Here is a 14830-nt window from a genome sequence, read left to right on the forward strand (position 1 = left end):
GTTTCCAAGTTACTTATGTGTGTGTGTGTGTGTGTGTGTGTGTGTGTGTGAGTGTGTGTGTGTGTGTGTGTGTGTGTGTGTGTGTGTGTTGGGCTGCCACTGCCACCAAACGGTGCACACCAAGGTTACCGTCTCCCTACAGAGGATGCTGTGCCATGTGATATTTTTGTCATGTTTGGTCGTGTCTATAATAATCCCACGGTGCCTAATGAATGTGTTCCCGTATCAGCTTGTTAATAAATGCTGAGACTGAAAAGCAGACACATCCGCTGCTGTTGTGGGTGAACATTAGATTAATTATGTTGGGCACAGCCTGATATTAAACCTGCAGGGTTGTCGGCTGTTTTTGATCTTTTGGACTTTTAGATCATCGTTTCCTTTTGTTCTCGTGTCCCCACTAAACAGTTATCCGTTTAAATGACTATGTTTTATTTGATTAGAATGGAGTAGGGGCCAACGGTTATGTTTTTTTTAGGGCTGATACAGATTGCTAGTAATCGAAGCGACTGATAATCGATAATTGAAACCAATATAGATTTACAGGAAAAATAAAAATCTGTGTCAAAGTTGAGATAAACTCAATCCCTATAATCCCTAGATTGGAGCTCCAGTGCAGTGCTAGACATGCAGATGTGAGACTGTAACCTCTCATTTTACTCAGCTTTCCCCGTATAAATACATTATATGGCCAAAAGTATGTCGACACCCTTGTGCACAAACTGTACTCGAGGCATGGGGCTGATTTTCATGCTTTGAAGGCCCGATAATGTTTTTCCAGCTTTGTGTTAACAGTTTGTGTTTGTCCCTTTCCTGGTTTAACATGAAATTTCCCCCCTGCATGAAGTCAGATCCATAGAGAATGGTTTTGCTGTGGAAGAACCACACTGGCCTTCACAGAGCATTGACCTCAACCCCATCCAACACCTTTGGGATGAGCTGGAACAGCAACTGTGAGCCAGACTGCATCAGCCAACATCATCTTGTGTCTGAGTGGCAGTTAATCCCTGCAGCCTGGTTATAAAATCTGGTGGAAAGCCCGAAACCAGAAGCTACAGATTAAAGCTGACGGTTTTGAAATTCTATGTTAAAAAATGATGAATGTATTGGTGTAATGTTTGGGTGTTCACAGACTTATAGCCTTGTAGTCCCTTTCATCGTATATCCGTGTTGATGTTGGGAAGAATGGTGCGTTCATGTTCAGTTACACAGATCGTAAAAGTGACGTCCATCAGAAATCAGCTTGTGAATGCAGCTTTGTCTGGAAGTTGACTCCACAAAGGAAACTTTCCACCTCCTGTTTTCGATCTGATGAGTTTGATTAACTTACTGTTCATATCCCTGAACAGTTTTCCATCACATCTGCAGAGCACCTGAGGTTATACTGCTGTATGAAATGTGCTCTAACAATAATATTTAATTAGCTCTGACACTCTGCTGTGCTGTCAGCTGTTTGCTGTTCCTTTTCTTACTCTTTCTCACACCCACTCAGTGTCTCAAGCCTGCAACACCTGATTGTGTTTCATGTGGCCTGAATTCTTCTCCGGGGTCAAACAAAGTCACTCGCTCTCCCTGCTGTCAGTCTGTTGTTGCATCGTGATTGAAGTAAAGTTCAGGCATGTTTTTAAGAGTTGTTTTATATCAGTAGGAAACCACCAGGCTGTGGAAACACTTGTATAAAGTGCTCAGTGGCTGTGGAGGAGGGCTGTTTGTCAAGTCTACGAAAAGTTGATGAAATCATAGTGATGTCAGCGGGGTTATCTCAGCTTCAGCTTGGAGACTACATGTTTATAACAGACAGCCTTTGTTATGATCTGGAGGCGGAGAAATGATGTAATGAAAATATGCTACTGAATCACTGAACTCTTTTAATTAGAGCTCGACCAAAGTTATACATGCTTATTTAACTGGAATACGACATATAGGTTCGCAACCTCCCAATGAAACTAATGGATAGGTATGTTTGCATCTACCTGTTTTTTTAAAAAAAACTGTGTGGAAATGCAGATAATTCAGGGTTTTTCACTTGGCTGGGTGTAAAAAATGGTGTATTAAAAGCAGATGTGCGATGGAAAGTAACTTAACAGATAAATCATGACTTAAATGAAACGTGTGACTTAAATACCAACTGAAGCTCCTCGCATCTAAATGAAGTATAAACTTGAATTTTATTTGGATGGAAACCTGCCCAGTTTAGGTAGTTACGTGAGGTCATTGGACTCAATGTACAGCCTTGTGCTATTCCTAGAATATATCTTGCAATACAACATCCAGTGACTAGTGACTACAGCCTTTTTTCTAGTTATGTTTAAGTGCTTGGTAAAGTTTTTCAATTTCACAGTCTTGGTTTGATACTGAAAAAAGTGCACGAGACAAAACGTATTAGCATTTCACTGAAACCATATCCTTTCCCTGAACTTAACCACAGTGCTTCTGTTGTGTAAACCTGACCACAGATGGGCCTCAGGATGTGCTTCCAGCCGCCCTATGACTTCAGAAAATGTAGCACTTTATTCGCTAATATAATACAGCAAACTATTACGCTTGTTATCACCACATTGGCAAAACAAATTAGTTGTATATAAAGGTAATTCCTCGATGACAGGGTTGCCTTGTACCAATAAGAATGATAACAGTGTAACTTGTCCTGCCCTCACAGGTGCAACAAATATATTCATCAAGCACAGTTTGTACCCTCACAGCCCTGAGAGGAGAGATAATCAGAAGAAATCAACATCATCTGTCTTGGGTTTACCATTGGATGTCACACAGTATTTATATCAAAATTATTAATCATGATTTTTCATTGATTAAATGGTTAATCTTCTCATAATGTCACTCTTATATAATGGGTCGTATTTAGTTCCTTTCATAAGGAACAATTCATGTGTTTGACTCCGTTTGATACAGTTCACATTATTACTTGGCCCTAGTAACTGGGTAGTGTTAATAAAAAATTTAAAACAAACATTTTTTAAGTTCATCATCGGCCCAAATAATTTATGCAGCTGTTCAGTTTTCGGAGTCTTGACTCTGTTATGTTTAAGCTAAAAGCTGTGAGCTCTTGAATGGCTGCGATCAGCCGTGCAGAAGTGTGATCACTTGTTGACAGCCAGCGATGGTAAGAAGCAGCCAACGGTTCTCAGCTGCCGAGTGGTCTAGCTGTCAAACTGTCGGTCGGCTCTAAAGGAAATGAAAGGATGTCTGCAGACTGGTTGATAATGTTGGCTGTGAACACTCAGTAAGTGTTTAGTCTGTCTTCAAGTATTTTATTCGAGATGGTTTTCAACAAGTGATGAGTAGTGGAGTGTTTTATTGTTGAAGCTAATTTCTTGTTTGTTGCACAATCACACTCCTGCCCAGTGTTTAGTTTGTTTATAAGTCCAACAGTATGCAGATTTTCTTCCTCAGGCACTTAATGTACTGCTAGTCCTTCACTCTTTGCTCCCACTTGGTCCCTGAAGCCCCCACAAATGATCTGATGCTGATGTGGGTCGTTAAAAAAAGAGAAGAGGCTCAGCAACAGATAGGCAGTCACAACAGGCAACCAAGTCCAAAGGGGTTTAAGCAGACGGTCTGAAGTCTGAAAAGGGCAGACAAGGGTCAGAAAACAAAGCAGGCAGGAGAAAAGCTGGTGCTTGGATAGGACAGTAAACAGTTCTGCAGGGAACAGTGGCTCAAGGGCGGGTTTGTATACAGCAGAAGTGATGAGGGCATTGGGGAACAGGAGTGCAGGTGGCTATGGTGGTGATGTGGAGCGGTGGGAACCTTCTGGGACAAGGAGGGTGAAGATGTCAGTAACTGGCAACAGAGGAAAAAAGGCTACTTGACATTTAGCTTTAACTATTTCAGTTTTTCTTATTGTTTCCCTCTGAGGTTATCTTCTGGCCCCTGACATGACATTTTGTGGACTGTTTCGTTTTGGTACAATAACTTTGCATACTTGGTTGTTATTTTAGTTGTGTATTGTGGCAGGTAGAGGCAGTGATGGAAATGAGCAAAAGCAGAGATGCAACCATTAATTAGTGCCGGTCAAATAATTAATCCCAGGTGCTGACAACAATATCTGACTTCAAAGACAAAACAACAATTTAGCTGTTGAAATCAAGTGAATCAAAAGAAACGATCAGAGAGAGGCCAGCTTGTTTCTTCCTCAGCCTGCGTGACGGTTGTCAGGTTTTTCTTGGAGCAGAGCTGCTCTCCCAGTGATCTCGCAGTTGGCATGAGAAAGCATTTTTAAATGCCAGGACCTCAGGACCTCGGAGGAGCACCTGAATGGCTCTGCGTGCTGAAATAATGGCAGGGAATAAATCCAGAGGCTGTCAGAGGCAGCTCAGACCGGAGCTGCTTCAATGGGTGTGAATGGGAATCTTCTTTTTGTCTTTGTCTGTTACTGGGAAACTCTCTCATGGGGTTTATTTCCCAGGGCAGCAGAAACAGGGCGTCGTGTGGTCTGTAAATGGAAAAATAAAATCTTGATTATTTTAAGTTGTTCTACAGGTAGACCAATTTTCCCTTCCCCTGTCTTGTGCTCTATGTTATTTATTGTTTGAACCATATATTATAGAATTCATTTTCATTCTCAGTCTTTTTTAAACAAGGCAACCCTTCACATTAATTTCTTTTTTTAAATGGGCCTTTCAAACCCCACACCTATGTCTCACATGACACATATGAACTAACATCAGTATATTAAGTGGCATAATACAGGCTTATTCACACTGATGCTTTTCTTTGTCATATCTGACTTCAAGGTGGGTTTTGGACTTGAGACTCGACATGAGTAAACAACCATTTCAGTATGTTTTGTTCAGATGATTAGTCATGGACTCTGCTGTGTCCAGTCCTTAAAATCAGGCTAACAACAAACAAACTTAATAACAGACAAGTGGCTTAATTTATCTTATTCAATGCAGAATGTATGAATGATTGATTGCACAAGTTGCACGTCAGCCTGATTTTTCTGGCAGCTGAATGCAACATGTCCTGACAAAGTTGTAGAGCCGTTAAACTAAACTAACAACCACTGATGATTCTGGCCTGTGGTTGGAGGTATTTCCCTCCTTAGGGTAATCAGGGAAGTACCTTTGAATTTAATTGCTTCATCTTTAGCTTTCATTTTCTGTTTGACAGTAATGAAGTGTCTGAGGGCAACAGCGTTGTGGTGGTGTTGTCACTGAAAAGGTTTCACTTCACCTTACACTGACATAGACGGACCTGCTGAGCTTCTGGTAACCCCGTTTTCTCATTTCCCAGCAAAAGTTAATTTTTTCTAGTGTTGTTCCTTGCGTGTGTTGACACAGCTGGTAAAGTAAATATGTATGAGCAGAGGGTCGGCAGGGGACCGGCCAATCTGTGATGAGGGGAGTACAAGCTCTGGAGGCTCGTGGATTCGTTTTTGCTTTTTGATCCTGAGGCTTCTGGTCGTGATGTTGGGCTGGAGCCCGTGGGCCTGTGGACTGCTGGTCAAGACAGGTGTCTGTTGGGACGGCGAGGATTATTACCGAACAGTCAGGAGAGCCGGCAGACAGGTTGGATTGATCAATGTTTTATTTCTCTGCACATTTCTCACCTCCTGACAGTACATGTGAGAAGGCTGAGCTGCATGTGGTCAGTGTAACTCTAAGAGTCTAAGGCCACGTTTATAAGAAATGAACTCTCTGGAAACAAAAAGGTTATCTTGCTGAATAAGTCAGTTTTTTTTTATTTTTAGGTAAATCATGTTAGACTGTTTACAGGCAACGTTATGATACCATTTATCTGCTGATGAATTAGCATTTCTAAAGGTTAATTTCACATTAGAATACATTAATTAGCACTTCTTTAGTTTGACTGGTTGATGAGACAGATATAATTAAGATTGATCTCCATGATAAAAGTTATGATAGTTGGTGATTAAATCTGAAGCTGAGAGGCAGTTTCCTTTCTTCTTTAAATTATCTGCATCTAACATTTTGCTTTGGTTAAGTTACTATAGGCTTTGTAAAGCTAAGGTGCACATCATGTAAACACATGTTAGCGGTGTAATTTAAGATGGAGAAATGTGTTGCGTGTCTTCTCTCTCCTTTTAATATCTGTCTGTATCTTTACTGGCATTTTAAAGTAGATGTAAAGAAATCTTGAAAAGCTGAGTTTATGCTTATATTGCTGAATGATGTGTCAGTCGAGCTCAAGAAACTTGATTTTGTTTTTTTTAATGTATCTGATGTAGGTATTCATTTCAAACAGTATTAGTCAGGCTTGAGGTTTTAGTCACAAATGACACACTTTGACTTGACAGTAATATCCACATCTTTTGACATGGTTAAATCTTAAACAATTTAAAAGAGACAGAGACAGGCAGGCCTTGCACGCTCTCACAGGCTTTATACATATTTAATTGTCTGGTCCATGTAGTAAGTGGGCTGTCTAAGATGCACTAATCTGACTATTGCTCTCTTCATACTGATTCTGATACCTAAAGTCAGTCTTTCTTCCAATATCTAGTCTTAGTCATAGTCGATACATAGAAAATTAAACATTTTGCATCAGGAGTGCAGTGACGCTAAAAACTGAGTCACCTGCCTGCCATGACTCAATAACTGTAATTTATGTCTGGGAGAAACTGTAAATTGTGTAATAACATGGTTAAAGAGGCTGCAATTAATGTGGCGGTAATGTCTGGTCGATCCGTTAAACTGACATCAAACTGTTCAAATCCAGTGTCGCTGTAGTAGAAAGCACGTAGAGAACTGAAAAAAGGAATTAAATTAGCTTTTTAAGGCAGCTTCAATATGTCAAGAATTTCCCCTCACACATAGAGCTGATTAAAGCAAAACACAACATTCACGTGATGTGTCTGCAGTAGAAATAGATTGTTGCAATTGAAAAGACACAATAGATGCTTCCCTGACTATAATCTGATCCCATCAACCATCATCACAGTGTTCTGTCTTCACAGCATCATGAAAGCGGCACAGAGGCTTGACCTCATCTGTCTGCTTTCATTAAGAGCTGTCGAACTGAGCTGACAGGAGGAGCAGAAGGCCAACCTTTTCTCTGCCCACATCACACTCAGTCTGACCATCGGATTGGAAAAACAGCAGCCACATGAACTGAGTCTTTAAAATGGAAGTCAACCCCCAAGTGATAATTCTGGATTAGTCTGACTCACTGTCAGCATTTCAGATTCGTGAGCTGCCGTCCAATCAGGGATCCTCAGATACGGGAGGATTTTCAACCTGTGGTCTCAATTAAAGGCCTCTTAAAGGCACATTTGTGATTTTGGGGATATGGAGGCAGAAAATACCTGAATAATTGACATCAGGTGTGGGTTTAGAAAGCAACCGTATGCCAAGTTTCTTAGTGAGGATTCACCAAATGTGTTGTTTTTACCTCCGTCCTCCCACTCAGTCGGTCACCTGTCGATCATCTTGACGAGCTGTCTGTAGGCCAAGGTAACCACTCGCCTTCGTACGGCTTTCACAAGTGTAGAAGGAGCAGACAGAACACGTCACTTTACTTACTAAAATCCTGTTATTGCGACAGGAGGAGTTACATTTATTGACAGCTACATCAATCAACATTTAAAAACAAATTCTCAATTAAGCAACTAATCATTTAGTCTGAAAAACAACAAAAATATTAACAAAGCCCATCAAACATTCACAAAAATGAAAGTAATGTTTTCAAAAGTACAAAAACGTTTTTTAAATGCTACCAACAAATAATTAGCTGCTTTTGTACCTGTTTTTGGCAAATAGCTTTTTATTTAGACATCCAGCAGACACAGAGCAACGTGATCCTCCCATTGGTATTGTTTCTGTGTCTGCCTGTTCAATATAAGTCTAATATTTGCTCTGCTTTGCTCTCCACCAACTCCTGATAAAAATATCAATATTTAGCGAAATCTTTTACTATGTTCACCAGCTAGTCAGGAACTGTCTGTCAGTCGTCTGGTGCTGGACAAGTGGTACAGAGGGTTTTTTTTTTTTAGAGATTTTGCTGTGACAACAGCTGCCTGCTGCTGCTAGAAAAGAGGTTGATGAGAGTGCTGAGACTGAGTCATAAAGTAAATATCCAGAAAAAATACTAAAAATGGAGCTGAAAGTCTCAGAAGAGCTGCAGAGTTGGTTTTGAATCTCTGTGGTCCAAATGCAAAGGAAAATATAATACCTTTGGTACCTATGGTTTCGACCCAGATACGTCAAACAAACAAAAAACACATTTTGGCTGAACAAAGGATCAAAGTCTGAGCCCAGAGGATGTAAACAAATCCTTTTTATTAGTTATTTTTCTGTGACTTCTTCAAACGTATCTTCATCAGCAGGCTTTTGTACGTGTGTCTATGATTTATAAATCTGTTTATTCTCAATTTATTAGCCTGTTTTTTTTCCTGTTACGTAACTCTGTACTCTGTCCATGTCTGGCACTCTCATTGGCTTTTATTTGTTGCAGATATATTGTTTGTGAAGCACTGGGGAACATTGTGCGCCTGGCAGCCGCCCAGAACAACCACAGGCCTCCGAGGCTGCCCAGTTAGCCTCCACTGGGGGTGATGTGTCTTGCTAAATGGCACTCAGACAGCAGTTTTGCTTAAACAGAACTTGTCAAGACATTTTTGCATTGTTTAGTGTCATCTGGACTAAAACATCTTCCTGATGTCACTGCTCTGATTTTAACTTTGAGCACGTCACGATAGAAATATTTTGCTGTGTTTGGTTGACGGTGTTTTTGTGTGTGCGAGAGAGTAAAGTAAAGGGGTCTGTTAGCGTCACCCTCCTCAGGGAACAGTAAAACATGTCGGAGAATCAGCCTGAGCCACAGCAGCACAACAACATCCTCTGGTATTGATTTCCAGCCGATGGAAGCAGAGCTTTAGTAAAATCACAGCAGACTAAAAGTTGGCCGTCCCTTCGAGCTCTTAGAGATTTCTGGGATTCAGCCAGTACAGGTTTTTGGGGAAGAAGGATACCAGCGACTTTAGATTTTTCAAATTTTTAAACAACCAAAATGTAAAAGTCAGGTTTTAAGTGTTTTATTTGCTTTTCATCTGGTTGAAAAATCTGCTGAAACAACATATAGATCAGGAGTTTCAAACTCTTTACCAGCTTGCCTTTCCTTCTCCTCTTCCTTGTATCAACATACTGTGCTGCAGGTTTAAGAGCCGTACCTCCTCAGGTTGTATTTCTGGAAGACAGCAACTTTTTACTTGCAGATGAGAGAGGAAGTGGTCAAAAAATGAATCAGTTGCACCCTCTCTGGAAACTTTCAGGTTTCGACATTTTGGTGTTAAGCGCACTGCAATAAATCAGGAGGCAGTAGGAATTGGACTGCTTTTATCTGCAATTTACTAAATATTGAAGTAGCAATGAATTAATCCACCACTGAAGATAGTCCCCAACAAAGTCCACTTTGATAAAAACTACTGTGACAAAAATATAACGTGTGTGAATCAGAAAGTTTTAAGAGATAGATGAAATTTGTTGACATTAAGAAAAATATAGAAAATACCAACCCAATCATTTAAATGCGGAATGATAAGTAAATATTTATCCTCTAAGCCTTTTTAAATCTGTGCACCGTTTAGATAAACATTTAATTGTTAAGTAACTTTTTGTATAATTATCAGTACTTCTTGTTTCACTAGACAGTTTTAGGGTCTCATCGTGACTTCTGGCATGAAAATGATCAGATGTAAAAAAACAAAAACAAAAGGATTTTCAAAAAAATATTTGCAATACTATTGATCTCCAGAAACCGTATCGGTCCTTCATCACCTTCTTTCTCTCGCAAACACACACACAGACACGCTGTCTTTTTCCTCCAGCAGCTGCAGATTTTCGAGTTATGCGAAAACCAGTGTTTATGAAGCCTGGTGATGAGAAAGGCCAGAGAGGTCAGACATGTTTGTGGTTTGATTCAGCCACAGCTGGTGCACCAGATGTTTTTGTTAAATTTGCTCAATCACTCTCACACCTGTTCTTCCTGCTGGTGTATCTGTGTGAAAAGCCAGTTTAGATTATGTTTCACTCTCTTCCAGAAACATTTTGGAAATAGATGACCATACGTTTTAAATGTCCTATTTGTAAGAAAAGTTGATTTTTCCTGAGTCTTGAATACTGACACTTTGGGGTGGTGACCGGGGACGAAGCTTCAGTATTTGACAAGTTATGAATGAGACTCGATCAACCTTTCTTACAAATAGAACCTTTAAGTTCACCATTAATTATCCTATCACATACAGGCCGGCAGTGTGTTGTGTTCATTTGTTTTGTTGATATATCTGCTTCTCATTTAAACCCAGGCTAAATTAATTTGAATACGTAATCATTTTAAAGGCTTGGCAGGCATCTTGTTAAGATGATAGATGTCTTAGTGTGGCATGAGATGTTTGTTCCTGGCATTGGCCAGTAGGAGGCAGTGTTATATGTCAAACTGAGACGGCTCCTGCTGTGATCAGGCTCCTGCAACACTTGCCAGCAGAATTCATCAGAGACGTATGGGCTTGTACTGTCATCATAATGCATAAAACAGGTTTACTGGAGTACAAAACAGGGACTGATGGGTTTATCAGGTCTTTCAGGAGTCGTGCTTTCTGCCATTTAATATATTGGACAGCATCTTATTTTCTTTTTGTGAAGAACTGCCGATCTTTGAGTTAAGGTGGTGTTTGTTAGTCATAGGAGGAGTCAAACTGCTGTTGTTGTCAGTTTTTTTCAGTGCACATATTGGCAAAAAGTGAAAGAAATTGCTTATTCAAGCTTTACAGACATAATGCTTGGCTGCTTTTTTGTTACACATCTGTGTAAATTAATATTATTTTGATTTTAGGCTGTTAGTCTAGACGTTTGAAGACGTCGCCTTGGGCTCTGGGAACTTGTGATGGTCATTTTTCACTGTTTTCTGACATTTTATAGACCAAAGGATTAATGACTTTATTGAAAAAGTACATGGCAGTATTATTTTTAATTAAGATAATCATGAGTTGCAGCCCTACTCCAATCCTATACTTCTATAAGTTATAATTCAACAAAGTCAGAGTATTCCCTCAAAGGTCCAATTTGTAGGAAAGCTGACTTTTTAGCATAAAGTGAAGTACCATTAAGATTGTGTCCAGTACTACTTGAGTAAATGTACTGAGTTACTTTCTGATGTATCCAGTGTAGATGTGAGTTTCCATCAGACAGCAGGGACAGTGAGCTGTACATCACTGTGTTTTCTTTTTCCATACCAGCCTGCTGCCATAGTGAGAGCAGAAATAACACACTGCCATCATTTCCCAAAGGCATGACATAAGAGAGGGGGAGTGTAACGATACCTTCAGGGACACCTCGTAGACTTGTACTCTATAGAACACGTGTTGTAAATATTAGCTTGCCACACAGTTTAACCCTCGTTGATAGCGGTTTCTGATGATCAATAGTGACGCTGATTCTCTTGCAGCAAATTTACTTTTTTATTTTATTTACATTTACAAGTAATACATTGTTTTTACATCTGATCATTTTCATGCTAGAAGTCTGCAATATTTCCACCAAAAGAGCAGCTTGTAACACCACCATGAGACATTAAAACTGTTTAAGATTAGCAGTAGGTCGACTATTAAATGTCATATGATGTGTATACATAAAGGTCACTTACGGAAATTGTATGCTGATGAAGGCCTGTTTGGCAGAAACTTAAAATTGTATTGTTATACTCTGATTAATTTGTATAACCAACACTTGTACAACACAAACGATCATCAAATTAAAATGCAAAAGAAATATAGGTTGTAAAACAAGTACATTAATGGTTATTTTACTTAAAAATAATGACTACAATTAAGATAAGACTGAACTAATCTCCAGAAGGAAAATTTACCTGGTAAAGCAGTATGTAAAACAGAATATGATAAAGAATAAGCATATTGAAAAACTATGTACATTACATGTACATTATAGTAATTTTCTTATAGATATGAGTCATGCACTATGCAAACATTGCTTCAAAAGATGTGTATGTAGCATATTAAACACATTGCAATTGATAGATTTGTTTGACAATTTCTCATATGTTTTATTTGTTATTGACTGCTGGGATGAAGGTGAAACACATTATTTTAGTTTTAGAGATCAGACAGATGAAGCATGAAGTGACATTTGGTTACAGGGCAAAGCTATTTTTCTGAAAATGAGTATTTTAGGAGCGTTAATCCACCGTTACCTCCTCGGTCTCTGATATTTCCGACGTCCCTGAATGCAGCAGAAGCCTGTGGGCGGGGTTTAGAAAAGCCCCTCTCTGAGTCATGACGCTCCTGAACACAGCGGCGATGATCCAACACGGCCGCGGTGCCGCACGGAGCAGCAACGGCGACGCTTTGGTTTCAAAACACCGAGAAAAACAGTGAAAATGTCGCCACCGTCGCTGTGACTGAGCGGTCGGCTGCGCTGGCATCCATGGTCTATTTCCCGGGGATGCAAACCGAGGCGCACGGCGTCAATTCGGGACAGCTGTTCGAGATGTTTGACTCGTCGTGGAGGGTGCGGAACATTTGGGACGGGGTGAGGCTGGAGGTGGTCGAGGACCGCAGCCCGGTGGTCCTGCACAGCTTCACACACCTGGACCCGGACCTGCCGCTGCTGGAGGTGAGGCCGGGGGGAAGTGGCAGGACCGGGGGCTGGAGGAGGGTGAAGGAGAGGCGGGGATGAGAGGCGGCTGAGGTCCGTTAGATGATGCGGTTTGTTGTGTTGTGATCAGGGGGATGTTCAGGGGGATCCAGACTGTTGTTACTGAGAGTGTAGGGTGGGGATCCTGGGTTGTTCCTTAAGAAGACATGATTGATAGCAATAATAAAAACAATTCAATTTAAGACGATTTATCTCGTTTACATTATTGTAGAAGTATACTACATGTTACATTAAGACACGGACATGATTTCACTGTTGTCTGCTTTAGCTGTGGGTCTTTAATTGGCTTTGATTACCTCACTTTTAATCCCCACATTAAACAGTTTATTTCATATTTAACAACTTAAGTATCCAAAATACACAGGAAGTTATTTTATAAGTACAAGATGATGCTGTTTTCTTGTCATAACTAGCTCAGATTATGTAATCCAACATGAAGACCTCTACTAATCCTGTGTTTTTAATCCTTATTATAACCTAATGTAGATGCTATTTAAACAGTTTATCACTGTCAAATGCTGAATTGCTAGAAATGATGGACTATGACTGTCTATGAGGCCATTTAATGGACATAAGCCAAGAAAATAGACAGAATAATTATTTTAAGTGAAAAACGTTGCGACTGTTATGACTCTCTCAGACGTTGGCACGAGAGGACTGTAGGATGACTTGCTTTTTTCGCTGGTGTCACCCCTGTGGTTATCACTCCTGCCTCTAAGTGCACTCTTATTCAATTCGATACTGAAGAGACGCCTACTGAAATCTTCCAGTGTAAGTGTCAGTGAGTCATAGTTGCCAAACATAACAAAACACGTTATAATAATACTGATATTGAGAATAGGTGGTATGTTTGTCGTATCACAGAGTGGTGTTTCCTGTCATGTTGAGGTGTTAAAGATTTACTGTAAGTAGGTGCAGAGGCTTAATATGATGAGACTGCTTTTACACTATACTGTATGTCCGTGTAGTGGGGAGAATCCGTTTTATATATGGAGAATACGTAAATTCACAGCAGAATTGACAATTAGGTACATAGTGACAGGGTCTGTGAAGCTGTACTTGAGCGCAGCTCTGTTTTGTGCTAAATGCCCGGCCTGCAGCTAATTTGTGTTGAATATTATTAAGTAATCTGCTGATAAATGTTTGGATTACGTTAGTCGTTTGGTCTATTAAAAAAAAAAAGATCCTCATGCCCAAGGTGACATCTTCACATTACTTTTTTTGTACAACCAACAGTCCAAAACCCAGGAGATTGATACTTAAGATGTTTCGTGTAAAGGCACAAAGTTGATCCTAGCGGTGGCCACGAGAGACAGGTCATGGATTACCATATTGATCAGGATTCATCCTCACAGGAACATGAATGTTTGTATTGTGTTTCAACCCTTTTAATAGTTGCAGAGATTTTACTGTGGATCAAAATTGTGGACTAACCGACCGACATTGCCATCACAAGAGCCAGCATTGCTACATTATTACCCTCATGCTTTTCTGGCAGTGTATTTTTTAAACTCTGGGCTGTATTCTTTATTGTCGTCATCAAATACATCTCATTTTACATCCATAAGCCCACTGCTTTATGTCCAACTGCATCACTTTCCTCTCCGAGCCATTACTCAGAGATACAGTTTCACTGATATCTGTTAAAAACGTCCTTTTTTATGGATTAACTGGAACATTCTCCAGCACTGTGCTTATTGTATCTCGTACATTTGATCAGATAAGGAGGGAAGATGAGTAATCATGTTTAACGGTCTTATAGCATAAGGCCTGGGCTCGCACAAGGACAACATCTTAACTGATACCACATGGAGACGATCCTGTCTCTGCCGACTATCTACTCTGCTCTGTTTGTCATCAATCAGGCCTGGACCTGATATCACAAGCTTGTTATTAAGAACTGTATGTCTCCCTTTGCATATCCCCAGTCCAGAGAGGTCGCACTGGTCTCTCGTCTCCAGCTAACCTGCTCTGCCTCGTCTCTCTGCTCTAATCTAATCCTCTACTCTAACACAATTACCTAATACTTAATCCCCCTCCTGCAGAGGCCGAGGGGTTTCCTCCACAATCGCCGCCTTTCTTCCCTTCACTTCACAGGCTGAGGTGAACGTTATTCAATGCAGTGGTTCTGTTACAGTATAAAGGGTCACTGGGACTGATATGGAGGAGGAGGTTGAGTTGGA

At 40.3% G+C, this 14830-nt stretch overlaps 1 protein-coding gene across 6 annotated transcripts in view; it reads left to right on the top strand.

Moving 5' to 3' along the window:
* ralgds (ral guanine nucleotide dissociation stimulator) overlaps window positions 1-14830 on the top strand; it is a 52563-nt gene that overhangs the window by 11423 nt on the left and 26310 nt on the right. For 3 of the 6 annotated variants that reach the window (XM_084360405.1, XM_084360407.1, XM_084360406.1), the window contains exon 1: window positions 12301-12605. The exons of the other annotated variants lie outside the window; for them this stretch is intronic. In XM_084360405.1, the coding sequence (XP_084216531.1) occupies window positions 12417-12605 (189 nt within the window). In that variant the 5' untranslated portion in view covers window positions 12301-12416. Of the gene's footprint in view, window positions 1-12300; window positions 12606-14830 lie in introns of those variants that run through there. 6 annotated transcript variants of the gene reach the window in all.

Source organism: Pagrus pagrus (genome assembly GCF_965226575.1).
Source record: "Pagrus pagrus genome assembly, chromosome: 8".
In the NCBI taxonomy this organism is placed as follows: domain Eukaryota; kingdom Metazoa; phylum Chordata; class Actinopteri; order Spariformes; family Sparidae; genus Pagrus; species Pagrus pagrus.